General features: G+C 35.5%; 1 protein-coding gene across 1 annotated transcript in view; it reads left to right on the forward strand.

The window, feature by feature from the left end:
• LOC148179571 (discoidin domain-containing receptor 2-like) overlaps positions 1 to 15050 on the forward strand; it is a 113704-nt gene extending 98654 nt beyond the window's left edge. Inside the window, exons 11-16 of the mRNA XM_088029797.1 lie at positions 2414 to 2566; positions 4571 to 4683; positions 5891 to 6082; positions 13427 to 13519; positions 14552 to 14693; positions 14741 to 15050. Coding sequence (XP_087885923.1) covers positions 2414 to 2566; positions 4571 to 4683; positions 5891 to 6082; positions 13427 to 13519; positions 14552 to 14693; positions 14741 to 15049 — 1002 coding nt within the window. The 3' untranslated portion in view covers position 15050. The remainder of the gene's footprint in view (positions 1 to 2413; positions 2567 to 4570; positions 4684 to 5890; positions 6083 to 13426; positions 13520 to 14551; positions 14694 to 14740) is intronic.
• The last annotated feature ends 7131 nt before the right edge of the window (positions 15051 to 22181 follow it).

Consider the following 22181-nt stretch of genomic DNA (forward strand, 5'->3'; position numbering starts at 1 on the left):
TAGAACAAGGTTGTTTCTGAAATGGACAGACGCTTACAATTAAATGGTGAATTTCGGTGCGCTACATGTGTAATTTAACAATTTAGACTAATCGAGTTTGTTTTTAAATTAGTTGTGCTAAGGCTATTAAATTTCAAACGCCGTGGAGCTGCTGCAATTTCGTGCTTGGAATTTGGTCATAGTTTGGAGGTCGGAGAAGGTTCTATTGCACCACTGCGCGGAAGTGATCAGCATTAAGTTTTACAGAACCATCGACTCCATTAATGAAGTTGGGCGTTCTCAAAGCAGCGACAAAATTCTGCAGTTTCATAAAATTATGAATTTCCCTCCTATATTTTACAAATATTATTTTAAATTTGAGCCGAAGAGTATCTCGCTGCAGGGATCAGTCTTAGTTTGTATTGTGGTGTGTGTGCAAAGCGGGCGCAGCTGTTGTGTACATTCAATCAGACCCTCGTTCCTTCGGCGCCGCGCGACCACCGTCGAGACGCCCCCGCTGAGGCCTCAGGTGGCGGCGTCGTGTCTCATGCCTGCCACGAAACCTGCAATAAAACGACTCCACTCCAACACACCTAAACATTACATTATATTATCAATGCGAAACAACGCAAAGAGGAAATAATGAAAACTGACGCGAAACTCGGGAACTCAAATTTTGAGTGGCGCTGTTAAAATCCTGGGATGCGAAGATGCTACAAATGAAAATGACGCTAGTACACCTGGGAAGTGTAAATATTTAAAACGGGCAAAATTTTCAAAGTGTATTGTTTTTTCTTTCTCTCTTTTCGCCAGGAACAAGAATGCGATGCATTTTAAAGTTGGATTGTTAAAAGGAAGACGGAAGCAGCATTATTTATGTCCCCGATAACGGGAATGTCAGAAGTCAAAGAAAGTTTGCAAAAGTGGGATAAAAGTGTATATCTATGCATGTTATAGGGAGTCGGAACGGCACTTTGCGGGAATTGTTGCCGACTTCTTTGGTCAACTGATCCAGAAATGTCGATTAAATGTCGATAACAACGTGACTGCGGTCTCGGGAAAAGCATACATTATCTACAACTCTGCGAAAATATCGAAATATAATTTCAAAGTTTTGCAAAACGAAGAGCCGAGAACACGTTCCGGGAAAGTTTATGCAACCTATTACACAAATATCTGTTACTGCAGCTACTAAAATATGGACTTGGTGTTTTGCCAAGATCACGATCTTGAGTTGGAGAGTTTATATTTATTTGACAATGGGTAAACCAAAACCGCAGTTTACAACTTGAATTGCAGCTTTGACACATTTTCTTAATCTTCTGTTTTCAAATTTTGACACTTTTGCTTGCTCACTTCCTTCACAACTCAGCAATTCTGACTATTCCTCCCACAAGAACTAAACGGCGTACACGAATATAAATGCAACGAGTGAATTCCACATTACTGACCTACTTCCTTTGTGCTCGAGAATGTTTAAATTGGTTTTGTTCACATTATTATTGCATCTGAACTTGAATTCAGTCAGTTTTTCGTGCGATTCCTAAAAAGAAAAAATTTCCCACATTTCACCATATCATTTCTTTCGAAAATTTATGTTCATATTGAGTTGGCAAAAGAATTCCGTTACGATACTTCACTTTCAGAGCGCATTTTTCATCGAAATAAATAATAGAAGGAGTTGAATTTTTTTTATTATGCCTCAAAACAAAGGGATTACTCCGCCTCCACGAACTCGAACAGGCAATCAGCTAAATTCAGTATTTTTTTCCTCTCCATTTTTATGCCCACTAAATTATGTATACATCCATGCGAAATTCAGCTAGTAAAATATAACCTGTGTTACATAATGCTGTAATTTGAACAAGTCGCCTTATTTTACGACACGTTATATGCGCAATAAAGAATAAACAATACTTTTTTTGCTGCTACTGCCATAAATACCATATTATCATCTTCATGCATTGCAAAATATGAAACGGGACGACGTTGTGCACTTGGATGATAGACCCATAAATCAAACGGACTGTTTTACAACTCGGCAATGAAAAATGGGTGTTGGACAGAGTGCGGATTTACGAGGATGCACAATAACTTACATTATCTTCCCGGAGTAAAATTTAATTAGTAGAACGTAAAAATTTCGAAGGATTTTTTAGTTGGAAACTTTACCGCGCGTGACACAATGGACTTCTCTGGACTCGAGCAACAAGTAAAAGTCTCCATAAAATGTAATGTCCAGATATAAGATAAATTTCTGAGTGGTTGTAAACTTTCTATTATCACAGATGTAAAAAAGTCACGTCCGTGACGATCCATCCTAGAGAAAGTTTGGTTTTTTCCCGGCGCCTCCACCATTTCCCCATAAATAATTGCTACTGTAATTTTGAAAACAGCAACAAAGTCGTAAAATAAATTATGTATTTTATTGCAGGGCGAAAGGCGCGAGCAGCATTTTACCCCGGGCCGGTTCACTCCGATTAAACTACCCGAAGGACCTCCTTTGGAAGGGGTGGCTCACCTGCTAGACTTTCCGAGACATAGACTGCGTCTTCTCGAGAAACTAGGAGAGGGCGAGTTTGGAATGGTAAGCAAGATTAAATATTTATTTTAATTGGATCGGCAGGCGAGACAAGAACAACGATCGGAATGCCCAAAGAAGACGTAAAAGAAATTAAATTTAATCTAAAATTCCATTTGCCGCGGTAAAAACCTCGAAACGGATTATCATCCGATGTCGGATTTCTTGTGTTTTTGGCAGATTTATATCAAAATTATCAATGTGATGGAAAAACTCGTCCGACAGACACATCTGTAGTAATTAAACTTCATTTATGTAAATGGAACGATTCCGATTGAAACACGTGAGTTTTTGCTGTTTCAATTTATTTCGGCGAATAAATGCATTTAAACTGTAATTAAATGTAGGTTCCGGAGTTTAACATCTACAAATGGCCGCTACTTTGAAGTGCACTACATTCCAATAAAAATACGAACGATAGGGATGCAGCGTACCGAATTTATACGAGGAAATGGATAAAAATCCGTACTAATGCGAAACATCGATAAGAGCTATATTTGCCTGTTACATAATCGAAATAGCAATGCCGTGTGCAATATGCAAAGATGTAAGTTTAATGTAACTGTTATTTCATTCAGTGTTATTACATGGGCGGGTCCGAAAGCTCCATACATTGGATTTTCCGGCATAAACCCGGACCGCCGGCGCCCCGGAACTCAGGAAATATAAAACTATATTTCTTATACAATCCCTGCCAGAACTGTATAAATTTAGTTATGTAATGCAATCGTAAAAAAGTCGCTTTTATCGACAGGATTAGTGCGCAACGTTCTTGTGCACAGCCATTCTGCATATAACTTTATGCCATTTCGGTGCAAAGTAATTTCATTTACCTCTTGGATAATACAGAATTGTTTTTAAGATGCTCGCGTTGCACAACGTTTAATATTAACGCCGAGAGCTTGAAAGCAAAGTTTTAATTGTTTCCTTAGCTACATCTTTTTACAGCAGTCAACACGAATAGTATTTATTTTATTTTTATTTTTTATTCTGGTCGTCGACTTCGGTACACAAAAAACGATCAAATTTCGTCATTATCTTCTATGTATTCTGCATGAGCTTATTGCTTATTATCCAGAACATGCACACATAGATCAGTGGTTTTACAGCTTCATCCTCGAAATTAGCTTGAAACACCTTCATGCATCTGCTCTCCGTCCTTATGCGACATAATAATTTCGCTCCATCCTCTCGACACACCTTATACTACATAAAATAATTTAATTCACTCTCAGTTGAGGTTTTTATCGTCATTCTTGCACATTTGTAGCCATTAAGTCAAATTATACGTTCCAAGGTAGAATTTTACTGTTCTGGTTTAATGTAGGTATAATGAATCGAACACAATAAACAGTTTTTACAGCCGGAACCCAGGTGGCGCTTGTATTTTTATGTGTCGAGAGCAATACAGGGATTTTAATTTTAGCGTGGGCGCATTATTGGCGATTTGTCCTTTTGCGTAAAAGTACGTCTCTGAACGAACGCTCCTTTGTCAATATTGACGCAAAAGCAGCAGGAAAATGTCGATGTCCCCGCTTATTGGGCCCTCGGGTGGGTCCCAGGAAAACCAATATGGCTGTCTTTCAACCGTCTTAAAAGGGAAAGCATATATTGTTTATCCCCTTTGTATCGGTAAACAAGGTTGCACTATCCGCCAATTACTTTCCACCGATCGTCCTTTGGGACACGCATAAATCACTGTCTACGCTTCTATTTCTATAACATGTAATCACCTTAATCAAACTTCCAGCGGAACATTGCCAAGATTTAGACACAAAGGGGTGCATATTTCCGGATATTAAGCTCTGCCAGTGTTTTTCTTTTTAATATATCGACGCTTTCATCTCTTAATTGAAGGAAACGAAAGCTTCACGCAAACACATATATCCTCCGCAAGGTCTAATCGAAAACCAATAATTCTAAACGAGAGCCATTTATACGATATATTATAAGAAACGAAATGTGATTCTTTTCGAACTTGGATGCAGCATTAATTTATTTCTATTACAGGTACATTTGTGTGAAGCTGAAGGACTCCCAGATTTCAATGGAGGATCGTCGTTTCACAAAAAACAAATTGTTATCGTCAAAAGTCTGTGGAGAGGCTGTGGAGACACGAAAAGGTCAGTCATAAATAAAATTAAAAACATCAAATTTTCATTTCGTACTAATTAGTGTTTTATAACGCTGTGGTAAATATTTGTATCGATAATAACATATATCGCAGTTTACTGCAAAACTTTTAAAATGTACAGTGCAACATAAATCTGTAATTATACCAAATGAAAAATGACTACAGGCAACATTTGTTTGCATAAAAAAAGCCTAATTGTTACCGACGGTTATCGAAAAACCACTGATGATTGAGTTCAATTTCATTGGGAATAAAAAGTTTCTACCTACATATATTATTTGCTAGTTAATTGGACACCTGGCAAACAAATTTTATTGCTATCAGTTTCACACGTCTGAACACTTTAATTTTATATTTGAGTAAATTCCAAGTGAAATAGGCCACTCTAATATTTCAAAATAGCGTTCAAAATAGCGCTCAATTAATAAATTTTAAGTTTTTTTTAATTTGGTTAAAATTGGACAAAAAAAAATAAGATTTAGATACCAAAAATACTGTGAAAATGGTAGATGCGCCAACATAATAATAATTTTCTCGCATTTGAGCCCATTTCTCTTAGAAATAAAATTGTACCCTCTGTCATACTTTGAATGCCACATTGCAAGAATCAACAATCAGACTTTGGTCAATTATTAATTAGAATCCCCATTTTTACCATATCTTGATCAGTTCACCGCGCCTATTGTTCATTATTGAGAGACACCAGTCTATTGTGCCATCATTAAATTGATGTATTTCAGCTCCTCGTTGCGTTTACCGGATGATTCATTACAGTAATTGCGCCGTTTCAAAGAGTAAAGCCATGGGCTTCAATAGACGTGATAATCTCCATTACACGAATGTCTCTAATTATAACATTTTAATCCCATTAATGCTTACATCCAATTCACTCAATTTCGCTTTTTCATTAATCCTGTCGTTTAAACGTAACACCCAACGTGAACATTAATAAATTTTCGCGGTTATTCTTCACTCATACTAACCCTGAAATCTGATTTTCCCTGTTTAACATTCGTGGCCCGACGTCACGTATTGACTTACATTATGATTCACATCCGCAAATCGAATCAAAGAGACGGCCAACATCCCCTCGTTATATGCATGAATCCTCTTATTGTCTTTATTTGTTCTGAACCGCATGTATTGTAAGTCCTCTTTACGTAAGTAGGCATCATCTGGTTCACGTGATGTTGCAGACATGAGTTCCTGAGGGAGACCAGCTGGCTCGCGGGGCTAAGAGATCCCAATCTTGCAAGGGTTGTGGGCCTGTGCAGTCAGGACGAACCCATGTGCGCCCTTATGGAGCATTCGGATCCCGGGGATCTGCCCAGGTTCTTGGCGCATAGGGCCGTCAGCGAGGATGGCAACCAAGTTGGACCAACCATAAGGTAGGAAAAAAGTTTATAGGGATGTTTTTAGAGAGATGCACATCCAATTACAATGCGCTCTTCAAATTAATTTAGCTAGTATTTACCGAAGCCCGCCTCTGCCAGATTAGTGGTAAACAAGCCCGTATAACCAATATCAGTGTTTAATTTCAATTTCGTGTGTAATTATCCAATAAGGTATATGCAGGTAATTGATTCAAATGTACATAACTAAAGGACACGTTCTAATTCCAACTTTGATGTTTCCGAGATGCTATTTATCACTGGTTATCGGACAGCATTCCGTACGTCTCTTCATTGCACTAGCCTCAACTGGAAATTCTTCACTAAATGTAGCGATGATGCATATGGCACCATCAATCAATACCACAAAGCAGCTGACCATGCGGAAATCAAATTCCGATGAACGGGATAATAATGATTACAGAATGTGTGAAAATCAGTCCTTTACATCCTAATCAGTCGTACAATTAATAAGTGATCACATTAGGCACAAAATATTAACGAGTTTGGTTAATCAGTCCCAATTTTGAATGCCAAAATTAAGTAGTTATTTGGACGTGCACTGCCTGTATTATTGCAAAAACTCCAAAACCCATATTGTGTCCAGAGAAAAAATAGTGGAATGTGATTACAACATCGCTCGGACACAAACAGAAAGAATTTTTGCTCATTATTATTGTTCCCTGTTCAAAAATTAAATTTTTCGTGCGGCACATCGCCACGATATACCAGGCAAAGTCGATGCAGCTTTTAAAGCCAGTCCTGCGAGGTTTGAATGCTTTAGTTCTGTGTTTGTAGAATTGGGCAAAATTCAACTGTGTACGCAATTACTATTTGTACTTTCTATTGTAAATAACAGTTTGAGGAAATTATAATTATTTTTAAACCCAAAGTCAAGCCTCCAGTTGTTAATTTTGGTGAACAGGTATAACTTTTTATTAACTGGATATCGCAAATTTTTGTGTTTTTATGCGCAAAAAAATAACAACAGAGCTTACGAAAAAAATGCTAGTTTTGTTATTATTATTTTAAAATGGACTCTGCGTTTTACAGCACGCTAATGGAATTTTTATGCGCCAATGTTAAAAATTATTTATTTAACAAAAAGCAAAACAAAGTCGTAATGCAGTCGGGATTTAGAAAACACCACAAATGTTATTTCTCACTGATTTAAAATTAAAAATTTCGCGGTCAAATTTTTGACAAAGCATAATCACACAATAAGCTCTCGGTCCGTTTATGTCCGTGAATAGTGCTAATGGCGCGTATAAGTGACCTCTCTGAGCTTTTTTCCATTCTTCCGTTTCAAAAAGCGGCGATTGTGCGGCGACATCTTCTGTTATACGAATCGGAGGTGGGATCGTCGAACGATTATAGGTATTGACTGAAAATCCGAATCGTCTGAGTAATTTCAGTTGAAACGTTCACGTCGCTGGGTCGAGCTTTAAAGCTCTTCACAAAGCATTTTGCATTCATGATACTTGCCATTCATCCGTTCTGTGTTTAATATTCAACTGATTGTTTAGCAATGTTGCTAGGTGCTAGAACGGGCATTACGGTGTAATGGGCACGATTTAAGAGCTTATTGTTCGGTCGACAGTTTATTTGTTGCGTGTATGTTGGAGGGATTAATTTCGACACACAGGACCGGCGCATGGTATAAAGGGTAGACAATAATTCAAATTCCAACAGTGATAAAGTCTCGGTCGGAAGGCGTGTATTGGGATGGTCATTGATATTTATGGGGAGAAGGTATTTGCCAATACAGCGAGCAACATGCCAAGTTTTAAATAATCAAACACGCCCATAATGATACATAAAAAAAAAAGACGGGACTAAGTTTAGCCCAACAAACAAAATATTTCAATGAAAATTAAACTTCAATAAACCCTTTATTCCGTCAGATTTCGGAGTCGGCGTTTTCCAAATACAACTTACCATTTCTTTAGAAATGCACCTCCACGTTATTCTAAAGCACAATGTTTCAGCTTTTCCTTTGTGCATCTTGCGTGCTAAAACCTGAAAGTTTCTACGGGCGATTCTGACGAGACAATATGAATAAAACCATTCGAGATCCCCATCAACACGTTTTCTCGAATTTCTGCTCTCATTCGCCCAACTGAATTATTACCGGTCGACCGAGCACCAGAATTAATCTTCCCATTAACACAACTTTTATCTACTTCGCTGATTAACGTATTACGAATATTGGAGCCGTAATTGCCGCATAATTTAGAACGTCTTTCGCGAAAATCCCAATGAAGACATCTTGGAACGTTAACGATCTGTGCGCAAAAAACTAGTCTCTGCGAATTTTGGCATGATGTAATTAACTAAGATGCAATTATTCTTACTGCTATTTTCATGCATTTAAACGAATCTCTTGTCTCGGAGGGACTTAATCAAGTTTGCATGGAATAATATTGGCAACCTGCTGCTTTACTATCGGCCGAATATTGGAGGATGATATTTAATGTAAATATAGTTGGAAGTATGGCCGAACATTATGCACGGCATTTCGGACAAGTTTCGCCCTTGTTCCAATATTTACGTATAATTTTTGTTCTTCTTTTCCGCCAGAGTTTCTTGAATGTTCAGCAGTTTCGCTCGGTTTTCTAGTTTAAGTCGTGTTTGTTTTCTAGTAGGTGTTTGTCGAGGCTCTCCCACGTGTTTATTGTTCTTTTCTCTCAATGTTCCTGCTGGATATTTGAACGTACAACTTTCTTTTTGTTTTGGCGCGATTAAATAAGCAATTATGTTCCTATAATGTTTTGTTTTAAATTCAAAGTGCGTGGTTGAGTCAATCAAAAGGCGACTGTGTATTCAGCTGGAACACTGACAAATTTTGTTTATTTTTGCGGTCCTGCGATGGTCACAGAGCCCCCCGTTATTTTATCATTTCAAACCGGTCACGTTTGTACAAACAACCACCATTAATTAAACACTTCCGGGGCTGATTATTTGCCCATTTGGTAATGACATATGCCTCCGGATAAACAGCAATACCATCCGAATTGTCAAATTATTTTTTCAGGCCTGTATGATTCACCCTCGCCAATTTTATGAAGCACAATAATGTTTGGAATTAATTTCGAATCCGCATCGAATCGAAACTCAAATGTCAATTAAATCGAGCCATACACAAAATATTGTTGTGTCATCGACGGCCGGAGAGAACGCTTTTTACAGTAAATGAAAACTGTACGTAGCATCCGAAATATGTATGAAAAAATCCCATATTGTGAAAGCACCACCAGACAAAAATTCTATTATGCGATTTTAGACAGGGATTTTATCCCGTTCATAAAAATTCCGTATTGTGCTCGGGGTGGTTTTCATACCGCGCTCAACGGCCACCGAATAAACTGCGTACAGTAATAAAGACTGCGCCCATAACGGCGAAATATAGCCCACACTAAAATACCTACAAGTTATTTTTTATGGGGCGAGAGAGTTTACAACTTATGGAAACATGTCGCCTTTGTTTAAGGAACTATCGTTTCTACTTGACTATTTTGAAAATTTTAACACCATTTTTGCCTTTAACGAAAAATAAGTAAACACTTGTTTGCGATGTTCATGGAAATACAGAAGAAACGTTATTTTGTCTCGAGAATAGCCGACATTTTAAATAAAGTCGTTCGCTTTAATGCACAATAAAAACTTCATTGAAAGTTATTATCTCAGGCAACATGCCTAAAATGTTGTTTTTGATGTAAAATTACTCAATTCGAGCTTCTAATTAAAATTTCTTTTGATTCCGAAACATCTCCGCGAGCTTTAATATTGCTATTTGAATAGTTTGATCTGAGTATGAATATTAAAAACTCCTCTTCATATTTAAAAATAATTGAATTCTGCGCATATAAATTTCCAAACTGGTATAAATTAATAACAAAAAATTTGTGCAATTATGAAAATGTAGGACAGTAATTTTTCTTGTTGACTGATGTTTGGATAAATATTTAATTATGAAACTTTTTTCGTGAAAGAACGCACCACTCAACAATATCACTACTATTATCAAAAGAGTAAACAAAACAAAGTTCTTTGAAGCGCCCTATTTTTCCGTTCACAAATTTCCGTATCAAAGAAAATCTGTTCCGCATGAAGAAAAAAATAAAGTTTCATACAATACATCCCCGAGGTCATTTTAAACGACTTCAAAGAGTCCAATTACGCGCAGACAATACGAAATTTTTCGACTTCGTTCACGTACGTATCTTTTGCAACTAGCTTTGGTTTCGGACGATTTTTCGCATTACTTCCAGATGACCTTTGTTCGTTTCACGTTGTTTTAATTACACACGAATGAGCAGCTGGAAATGCAAGTCCCCCTGCTCTATTCCAGGAAATGACATTTATGCTTAGTTTGCAATTAGTACTTAATAACGTTTCGGTAATGAATTCATTTCGGTGTTGTGTGCGAAGTATGGGAGTTTCGTCCAAGGAATTAAAATTAGTTTACATGACCATCCGACTGTAACGCAACCGAATGAAATTAAATTAAAAGCGGGATGAGGGGATTATGATAATGGAGTGTAGGGCATATTCGGGAATGGGACGTGTAAGACGTTAATAACATCCCGCAAGAATAGATTAAGCGGAACGGCAGCGGCAGCGTTAAATTAAAAACGCCGCTAATATGACATGATCGTTAAATAATTGAGATTTATGTCGAAATAATTTATGGTGGTACAAAAAACGCAATAACTTAATTAAACACGTAATGAAAAAATCGCGTGCTTCGAGCCTAACAAGAAAAGTACCCATCGCAGTTTCAATTGGGCGAATCGATTTTGACTTGAAACCGTAATTTCTGTAAAAAGTTTAGCATAATTTAAATCTCGTATTAACGCGTTTCTCCCCGCTCAGTTACAAATTCAACCCAAGAAGCGTTTAACTCGATAAATCCAGCAAATCCGGGCGTTTCAGCAGAACGCCGCTCCAAATTACTAATAAGCTTTATGTGGCGACAAAGCTCGTTTATTGGTACCGATGAGAGACGTCGAACTTGTGATAGTGTTCCATGTCTCAAATTTAATCGGTTTCAGTGACTGAAATTTCCTGAAGGTTAGTGCTTCTGGAAGCTGAAATGCACGACCCAAATTGTGAACTGTCGTTCTTGCAACAGGAAACGTCAGACTGAAGAAAATCACGCTTGACGATCAAAACACCGTCATTCATCTTTTCTTATTAATCTTGTTTAATGTATCGCGAATGAAAGAGTCTTTTTGGATTAACGTGACGGGTTTTTGCTCTTTTACGACACTGCTTCAATGGGAAAAAATGCATAAATTAATGTGGCACATCATAAATTGTGGTGACAAGTCCATTAGCGATGGTAAGGTTCTCGAATGAAGCTTAAAACAAGCGATTACAGAGGTTTGGGGGCGGTTCCTGTTTACTTATCGAGGAAATTATGACGGTTCTGGGGAGGGAAAGAATTAATTGTTCAAGATGCCTACGTATTTTCGACGTTGTAATAAAGAGATTGGAAAACTGGTTTAGCATCTTTTTGTTGCTGCAATGAAATGTTATTAAAACTCGTAGCGTAGGATTTCATATTCGAAATGAAAACTGGAGCATACTTTTTTTTTATCAGTTGACAATGCTCTTCATTAAGACTTTAATAAAGAAATTTATTCTTCTTGTTGCGGAACTCGCGGAATTCTGTTTAACAAAAGTTCATCGGTTCCCAACCAAACCGAAATTTTCACTTTATTAATTTTATTTTTAATAACATGTAACTAGTAACTTCTTTTTGAAATTTTAGCTACAATCTCACATAATGCACCAAAATAGCATAGACCCGGCGCATCCACCATTTTTTAAAATCATTTTTTTAAATTAGCCTGGATGAAATAAGTAACTACAAAACCAAAAACCTGCTTCTATTTAATTCCTCAGACATTTCATTAAGTTAAAGCTTAATTAATTTAATTTCTTTTTCCTCTCGAAATGTAGAGTTTTTCGTTGCAGCGTTGTTTTCTGTGCATTAAAAACTTTACTACTTAGTCTAATTAAAACAAAAATTAAACGTTGATTGTCTTAAATTAAATCACTAATAAAGCTTGTTACCGAAGAAGATTTAGTTTATTTACATGTAAAAAAAATTGTGCAACTGTATCTTCTGAAATTTAGAATATTCCAGGAGTTAATGTAGCTACAGGCTTAGAATGTTTACAGTCGTTGTAAACTATTTCATCCTAATCTCACCGTAATTCCTAAAATTCATGCCAAAACCTTTCAAGTCTTGGCGTGTCTGAAATATTGCAGAGTTTGCCACTTTAATTGCTCAAATTAGATTTCCCAGGGACAAAAAGGACAAAAAGTTTAACTGTAGCAGAAACCCTGATGGATTAAAAGCCGTGTACTTTTTGATAACGTCGCAATATATTTTCATCAGTTTCGCGCATCTCCTGTTAATTTAAACATCAAAATTTATTAAATCGTACATCCGGGGGAATCGATTAACCGCACTCAATTCAGATTAATTAACTGAGAGAACTGCTATCACACATATGGGACCGTAATAACCAGTGTATTGCATAATAAAACAAAATTTCCATTCCAGAAGGGCTTTGTGTATTCCGGGAGTTGACGTTTTTTGAGCGGTTCCGGTAATTTGCTTTATTTTACAATTAAAACGCCAGTTAAAATTTAACAACCGATAAAAGTACCATCCACCCATGGGAGTGATAGCTGGAATTTAATCAGTACATTAGAATCAATGAAGAGGCAGTTTAACGATGATGGTGACACAAAATGTCTTAATGTGGAGTATTTGGACGTCACCTAGATAATTCCGTGGTCTATGCTTTATAGTTATGGAAGTCCTCGCCGAGTAAAACGATCTCAGATCGAATAACTCCCCTGCTTGCTCCCGGTTTGGTGTAATATTAAACATAACGGGGCGGAAATTAACCAACGTGATCCTATAAACTCGTTCACTGTTATCTGCAATAAAACATAATTCCCAACGTTCTGCCATTATTTGTTGAATAATTTACGCGACAACTTCATTTAAATTTCCATCCACAGCTCTCCACAAGACAGGTAATTATTCTTTACGGATTAGAATGCACACAATAACGAGTCGACAAGACCCAAAACTAATTACACAAAGTATGCAAAAACTCTGCAATGGAAAAAACTTTCGGGCTCTTCCGAATGAATGGAAATTTCGCGTGGCGTCAAAGGAAACGGGCTTTTTCAACCGGTTTCAATTTAATGTCCGTGGAACTTGGCGCGTTATGAAGCCTCTACTTTCACGATTTTTCCGCTTTGCCCTCTTCGGAGGTTTGGCACCTTAATTAACGTATTACTTGTTTTTTTCAGTTACGGCTGTCTCATATACATGGCCACACAGATTGCTTCCGGAATGAAGTACTTAGAGTCCTTAGACTTGGTCCACAGGGATTTAGCAGCAAGGTAAGAAGCCCAATTTATCTTTGGAACCTTATTAAAAATTACTCCGCAAGTTTTCTTGTTAAGACGAAGCACCTACATGACGCGCCCGGAAAATAAATCATGACATGCTTTGTTTCGTTTGGGTGCTCGCATTTCACCCGCAAAAACTAAAAATTTCTGTTGTTTTATGCTCTGCATTGTCGTCCGATTTTTGCTAAAAGTCATCCTTTTGTTCAAATGGTTTTACCGACAAACTCTTGATCATTAAAGTTTGATTAAATCTCAGTTGTAACACTCTTGGAAATAAAAAATTAATTTGCACACTATTGTTGTTTGCAACTCTATTAATTACAGAAATATCAATCGATATTGAACAACAAAGCCTTTGATTGCAGCATTCCATTTTCATTATTCTAAGCGCTACACTTTATTAAAAATTCTGTTTCGATATGACCAAATACGAGATATTTTAAATAAAGTCTCGCTTTGCCAATTGTTATGTAACACATTTGCAATTAGTTTGATGTCATCTATCATTCAGGACATATTGCACTGCTATATAATATTTACGTGCTTTTATTTATCAGTTTTATTACTAATAAAGTCGTGTCAATAATTGATTCTGCTGCAATAATGCATTCCTGCATTTTATATTTTTCACAGTAGTAAATATTACATTCTCTTTGGTCAGACGCGTGTTTGAACGAAGCACAAAAAGTTAATTGCCCTTAACACTACTCTAAAACTTATCCGTGTGATTACATTTTTAGTTCACGTCTAAATTGCGCAAATTCCGGTGTTCTCCTTTTAATTTATTCAAAGCTTCTCTCCAGTAAACAAACTAGAATTTTCTATTCCCACTCAGAGAAAAAACAAACAGGAAAACTGGAGCAATTAAAAGTTAAATGCGGCGAATATTTGAAGTAGATTTGTCTAGACAGCCGCAGATTATCGATTTAAATCGCATTGCGACTCTCTTTTCAATTAGAACTGGTTTAAATTACATTGAGCTCGTTTAATTGTTCTTCGGTAATTTCAATCTTCTTTTTCCAGGAATTGTGTAATAGATAAGAGCTTCACTGTCAAAATATCCGATCATGCAATGTACTGCGATAGATACGAATCGGACTACTACATTAGTGATACGAAAGCAAGACTTCCAATCCGATGGATGTCGTGGGAGAGCTTGTTATTGGTGAGTGGAGCTTCTGGTGTATGAGAGATTCAAATTGTTGTTTTCAGGGTCGACAAACGACAAAAAGCGACGTGTGGGCGTTCGCCGTGACGTTATGGGAGATCTTGATGTTGTGCACCCAGCAGCCTTACGCAGAACTCACCAGCGAGCAAGTCGTGGAGAACTGCAACCATTGGTACCAAAACGACGGTTGTCAAAGGTACCTTCCAAGACCAGCAGCATGTCCTCGTGAGATCTACGATCTCATGGGCGAGTGTTGGAAGAGGAACGCGACTGATAGACCTCGGTTCGCCGAGATCCACCTGTTCTTGCAAAGAAAGAATTTGGGTTATATGCCGGCACCGACTCAAGTGTAACACGTGAACTGTTTAAATGACTGTTAATCAATACTTTGACTGTGTATGTTGTGTTCGAATGGACTGGATGTTTCTTATTTTACAATTTGAATGTTCACTGATGCAGGTATTTCATGGTTCAAAGAACCAATTTGTTTCTAAACATTCCCTCGTGTACTCGGTAAATAAGGTTGTTCAAGCTTTTTCATGAATGTGAACCCATTGTGATATCGCACTGATTTCGTGCAAATTAAACCATATCGTTCTATCAAGTTGTAGATTGACCAAGGCAGCTGCTCGGTATGACAGTTTTTCAAGGAACTGATTTAGAACGACGTGTCGATGATGGAAGGCCTTTTAGAGAAAAATTGGGTACCGAATAGTTTCTTCAATAATTTTTAACCTAGACTATAAGAACCTGTTTCTTAATTACGTGCTTCCTGTATGTGTCGATTTATACACTTTACATGGTATTATAATTATTAAGTGTATTTTTGGTTATTTTTTGTACAGTACCATTTTATGGAAAGTAGTTCAACCTACTTCGCGGATTCACTTACAATGAATTAACAAATCCTTCAATTACCCGTTCGGGATGTACATTCTAGTCAGAAATGTGTAGGATAAGTCTAAATATATAAATAAAATACGAAAAAACTGTTGTAATGGTATCTTAATTGAAATTTACATTGTGTACTTAAGGAGAATATATTTACTGCCGAAACACGTCAAAGTTGTGATCCACATTTATGGTAGCGCCGTTTTGTTTCACGATGGAGGCTCAAATCACACTAATTTCGATCAGTTTTTTTTCATTTCGAAGCGTCTCATTAAATGTGATTATTTTGTTAGGTATTTGTATTTTTATAACGATCGTACTTACTTAAACGTAAAATTTCCAGTGCCATTTACCTTGTAAATAAGAACCTTTGTAAATAAATGATAGTATGAATGATTCATAATGTACCAAGGATGTATACAGGCATGAATATTTTAGATATAAATCCTAAACTTAAGTATAGTTAGGTTTAAGTATGATAACGTAATATTTTCTATAAACACGATCTTGTTGGAGAAACCAATAATTAAGTATACTTCTAAATTCCATTCGACAAGTGAAAATTATTTTGGTTAGCATGTGTGTATTGTTATTAAAAAAAGTACAATTTACAATTTTATAATTTCAAACACATGCAAATCATCTTAATTTAATTTAAAGGCACGAGACAATCAAGTGCGTGAATTTAAATCATGCTTAGATAAGCATAGCACGTTAGTATTAGCGCCTTTAAACCCGGCAATTCGATTTTCAATGTGTTGCACAGTTCAGCTTATCGACATCCTCTAGGACCACGTTTCTTAAAAAATCGTTTCCATTACGAAAGATTCGAAAATTTCTATTGTGTAACCACACCCTGTTTGTAACACATAAGCAAAGCTCTTTATGTCGACGTTTTTATATAGATGTTTAATTCATACATATCACTGATAAATTATTTCCATTTTCATTAGCATGTGTCGATCGTAAATGTGTTTCTGTAAATACATGAGATAATGTTTATTTATTACAGTTAGAAATAAATACAAGACACATGACGACCACTGTGTTTCATTTCCTTCTCTCCGAATGGTTCACCTTGGGGTGTGTTCATAAAGTGAGACGTCTCTTGGAGCGTGTGACGTCAGAGTGATGTGATTAACACTCTATAAGATTCGCCAGAGTGTTGTGTTTATAAACGGTTTCCGTGGTTATTAAATGTTCGACAAATCACCTACATACAAAACGCAATTTTCGCAAAAATTCATGACTACAACTATGCCAAATTTCTGATATCGATATCTCGCTTCTTTTTTAAAGTAAACTTAAGTTATTCTACATCAGTGAACACAAAATTTTCGGCAGATTCCAAATCTGGGATTTAAATTCAGATCCGACAACAAATAACTGAGGTATGGCCGATCAAAGTTTCGGAAAGCTGATTTTCATTTTTCATTTTTCGTAATTTTTAAAGTTAAATATCTCGGAAACTATTTGAGATATTGAAATGCGGTTTGTGTCATTCTTTTTCTCGGCTCATTTTACGTTAGAAACTGTTATCAAAAGCCCAAAAATCGATAGTCGATTTTTCGCGAAAAAAAATTCCACCTCAAACGATACAAATTTTTCAATTTTTTTATTTTTGACCATAGCTTGCAAACTATTTGTCCGATCGATCTCAAATTTAGCCAGTAGATAGATATTGAGCTTCACTTTCGACTGATGTAAATTCAAAGCTATTAAACGTCGGTTTAATTTTTTTCTTGTTGCCAGAGGGCCAAATTTTTGCTGGTTCAAAACAATTCGTGCTCGATATCTCGGAAACTATTTCAGATATTGAAATGCGGTTTGCACCATCGTTTTTCTCGCGATTTTTTACATAAGAAATAGTATTTTGATTTTTCTACAGTCGAAATTTGCAAAATTTTCGCAAAGTTCGCAATTTTTTAAAATTTGTCAATAAATAACCGAGTTATGGCCGTTTAAAATTTTGGGTTGTCGCCAGAGGGTCAAATTTTCGAAGGTTCGAAACAATTCATGCTCGATATCTCAGAAACTATTCCAGATATAGGAATGCGGTTTGCGGCATCGTTTTTTTCGCGATTTTTTACATAAGAAATCGTTTTTAGATTTTTCAATAGTCGAAATTTGCAAATTTTCGAGAAAATTCATGATTAAAACTATAACAAATTTCTCATATCTCGCTTATTTTTTAGAGTAAACTTGAGTTATTATACATCAGTGAACGCAGAATTTTACGCAGATTCCAAATCTGGGACTTAAATTCAGATCCGACAACAAATAACTGAGTTATGGCCGATCAAAGTTTCGGATTGTTGATTTTCATTTTTTCTCATTTTTCCCAATTTTCAAAATTAAATATCTCGGAAACTATTAGAGATATTGAGATGCGGTTTGCGCCATCGTTTTTCTCGGCTCATTTTACGTTAGAAAAAGTGCTTAAAAGCTCAAAATTCGATAGTCGATTTTTCGCGAAAAAAAATTGCGACTCGAACGATGAAAATTTTTCATTTTTTTTAATTTTTGGCCATAACTCGCAAACTATTTGTCCTATAGATCTGAAATTTGGCCAGTAGATAGATTTTGAGCTCCTCTTTCGACTGATGTATAATTCAATGCTATTAAACGTCATTTTTATTTTGAAAACATTGATTGAAAATCACCCTAAAATGATGTTTTCAAAACCGTTTTTTTTCCAATACCTCATTTATTTATTAAGCAAACTCAACAAATTTGGGTCTCATTTTACGCAGAATTTCACGCTGAATCTAAAAATATGATAATTTTTTAAACTTTGTTAATAAATAACCGAGTTATGGCCGTTTGAAATTTTGGGTTGTCGCCAGAGGGTCAAATTTTCGAAGGTTCGAAACAATTCATGCTCGATATCTCGAAAACTATTACAGATATTGGAATGCGGTTTGCGGCGTCGTTTTTCTCGCGATTTTTTACATAAGAAATCGTTTTTAGATTTTTCAATAGTCGAAATTTGCAAATTTTCGAGAAAATTCATGATTAAAACTATAACAAATTTCTCATATCGATATCTCGCTTATTTTTTAGAGTAAACCTAAGTTATTATACATCAGTGAACGCAGAATTTTACGCAGATTCCAAATCTGGGACTTAAATTCAGATCCGACAACAAATAACTGAGTTATGGCCGATCAAAGTTTCGGATAGTTGATTTTCATTTTTTCTCATTTTTCCCAATTTTCAAAATTAAATATCTCGGAAACTATTAGAGATATTGAGATGCGGTTTGCGCCATCGTTTTTCTCGGCTCATTTTTAGTTAGAAAAAGTGCTTAAAAGCCCAAAATTCGATAGTCGATTTTTCGCGAAAAAAAATTGCGACTCGAACGATGAAAATTTTTCATTTTTTTTAATTTTTGGCCATAACTCGCAAACTATTTGTCCTATAGATCTCAAATTTGGCCAGTAGATAGATTTTGAGCTCCTCTTTCGACTGATGTATAATTCAATGCTATTAAACGTCATTTTTATTTTGAAAACATTGATTGAAAATCACCCTAAAATGATGTTTTCAAAACAGTTTTTTTCCAATATCTCATTTATTTATTAAGCAAACTCAACAAATTTGGGTCTCATTTTACGCAGAATTTCACGCTGAATCTAAAAATATGATAATTTTTTAAACTTTGTTAATAAATAACCGAGTTATGGCCGTTTGAAATTTTGGGTTGTCGCCAGAGGGTCAAATTTTCGAAGATTCGAAACAATTCATGCTCGATATCTCGGAAACTATTACAGATATTGGAATGCGGTTTGCGGCGTCGTTTTTCTCGCGATTTTTTACATAAGAAATCGTTTTTAGATTTTTCAATAGTCAAAATTTGCAAATTTTCGAGAAAATTCATGATTAAAACTATAACAAATTTCTCATATCGATATCTCGCTTATTTTTTAGAGTAAACTTGAGTTATTATACATCAGTGAACGCAGAATTTTACGCAGATTCCAAATCTGGGACTTAAATTCAGATCCGACAACAAATAACTGAGTTATGGCCGATCAAAGTTTCGGATAGTTGATTTTCATTTTTTCTCATTTTTCCCAATTTTCAAAATTAAATATCTCGGAAACTATTAGAGATATTGAGATGCGGTTTGCGCCATCGTTTTTCTCGGCTCATTTTACGTTAGAAAAAGTGCTTAAAAGCCCAAAATTCGATAGTCGATTTTTCGCGAAAAAAAATTGCGACTCGAACGATGAAAATTTTTCATTTTTTTTAATTTTTGGCCATAACTCGCAAACTATTTGTCCTATAGATCTCAAATTTGGCCAGTAGATAGATTTTGAGCTCCTCTTTCGACTGATGTATAATTCAATGCTATTAAACGTCATTTTTATTTTGAAGACATTGATTGAAAATCACCCTAAAATGATGTTTTCAAAACAGTTTTTTTCCAATACCTCATTTATTTATTAAGCAAACTCAACAAATTTGGGTCTCATTTTACGCAGAATTTCACGCTGAATCTAAAAATATGATAATTTTTTAAAATTTGTCAATAAATAACCGAGCTATAGCCGTTTGAAATTTTGGGTTGTCGCCAGAGGGTCAAATTTTCGAAGGTTCGAAATAATTCATGCTCGATATCTCGGAAACTATTACAGATATTGGAATGTGGTTTGCGGCATCGTTTTTCTCGCGATTTTTTACATAAGAAATCGTTTTTAGATTTTCCAATAGTCGAAATTTGCAAATTTTTGCGAAAATTCATGATTAAAACTATAACAAATTTCTCATATCGATATCTCGCTTATTTTTTAGAGTAAACTTGAGTTATTATACATCAGTGAACGCAGAATTTTACGCAGATTCCAAATCTGGGATTTAAATTCAGATCCGACAACAAATAACTGAGTTATGGCCGATCAAAGTTTCGGATAGTTGATTTTCATTTTTTCTCATTTTTCCCAATTTTCAAAGTTAAATATCTCAGAAACTATTAGAGATATTGAGATGCGGTTTGCGCCATCGTTTTTCTCGGCTCATTTTACGTTAGAAAAAGTGCTTAAAAGCCCAAAATTCGATAGTCGATTTTTCGCGAAAAAAAATTGCGACTCAAACGATGAAAATTTTTCATTTTTTTTATTTTTGGCCATAACTCGTAAACGATTTGTCCGATAGATCCCAAATTTGGCCAGTAGATAGATTTTGAGCTCCTCTTTCGACTGATGTGTAATCCAATGGTATTAAACGTCATTTTTATTTTGAAAACATTGATTGAAATTCACCCTAAAATGATGTTTTCAAAACAGTTTCTTTCCAATACCTCATTTATTTATTAAGCAAACTCAACAAATTTGGGTCTCATTTTACGCAGAATTTCACGCTGAATCTAAAAATATGATAATTTTTTAAAATTTGTCAATAAATAACCGAGCTATAGCCGTTTGAAATTTTGGGTTGTCGCCAGAGGGTCAAATTTTCGAAGGTTCGAAATAATTCATGCTCGATATCTCGGAAACTATTACAGATATTGGAATGTGGTTTGCGGCATCGTTTTTTTCGCGATTTTTACATAAGAAATCGTTTTTAGATTTTTCAATAGTCGAAATTTGCAAATTTTCGAGAAAATTCATGATTAAAACTATAACAAATTTCTCATATCTCGCTTATTTTTTAGAGTAAACTTGAGTTATTATACATCAGTGAACGCAGAATTTTACGCAGATTCCAAATCTGGGATTTAAATTCAGATCCGACAACAAATAACTGAGTTATGGCCGATCAAAGTTTCGGATAGTTGATTTTCATTTTTTCTCATTTTTCCCAATTTTCAAAGTTAAATATCTCGGAAACTATTAGAGATATTCAGATGCGGTTTGCGCCATCGTTTTTCTCGGCTCATTTTTAGTTAGAAAAAGTGCTTAAAAGCCCAAAATTCGATAGTCGATTTTTCGCGAAAAAAATTGCGACTCGAACGATGAAAATTTTTCATTTTTTTTAATTTTTGGCCATAACTCGCAAACTATTTGTCCAATAGATCTCAAATTTGGCCAGTAGATAGATTTTGAGCTCCTCTTTCGACTGATGTATAATTCAATGCTATTAAACGTCATTTTTATTTTGAAAACATTGATTGAAAATCACCCTAAAATGATGTTTTCAAAACAGTTTTTTTTCCAATACCTCATTTATTTATTAAGCAAACTCAACAAATTTGGGTCTCATTTTACGCAGAATTTCACGCTGAATCTAAAAATATGATAATTTTTTAAAATTTGTCAATAAATAACCGAGCTATAGCCGTTTGAAATTTTGGGTTGTCGCCAGAGGGTCAAATTTTCGAAGATTCGAAACAATTCATGCTCGATATCTCGGAAACTATTACAGATATTGGAATGCGGTTTGCGGCGTCGTTTTTCTCGCGATTTTTTACATAAGAAATCGTTTTTAGATTTTCCAATAGTCGAAATTTGCAAATTTTTGCGAAAATTCATGATTAAAACTATAACAAATTTCTCATATCGATATCTCGCTTATTTTTTAGAGTAAACTTGAGTTATTATACATCAGTGAACGCAGAATTTTACGCAGATTCCAAATCTGGGACTTAAATTC

This window comes from Gnatocerus cornutus, chromosome 2 (genome assembly GCF_029298725.1).
Source record: "Gnatocerus cornutus isolate USDA-ARS CGAHR chromosome 2, icGnaCorn1.1, whole genome shotgun sequence".
Classification (NCBI taxonomy): domain Eukaryota; kingdom Metazoa; phylum Arthropoda; class Insecta; order Coleoptera; family Tenebrionidae; genus Gnatocerus; species Gnatocerus cornutus.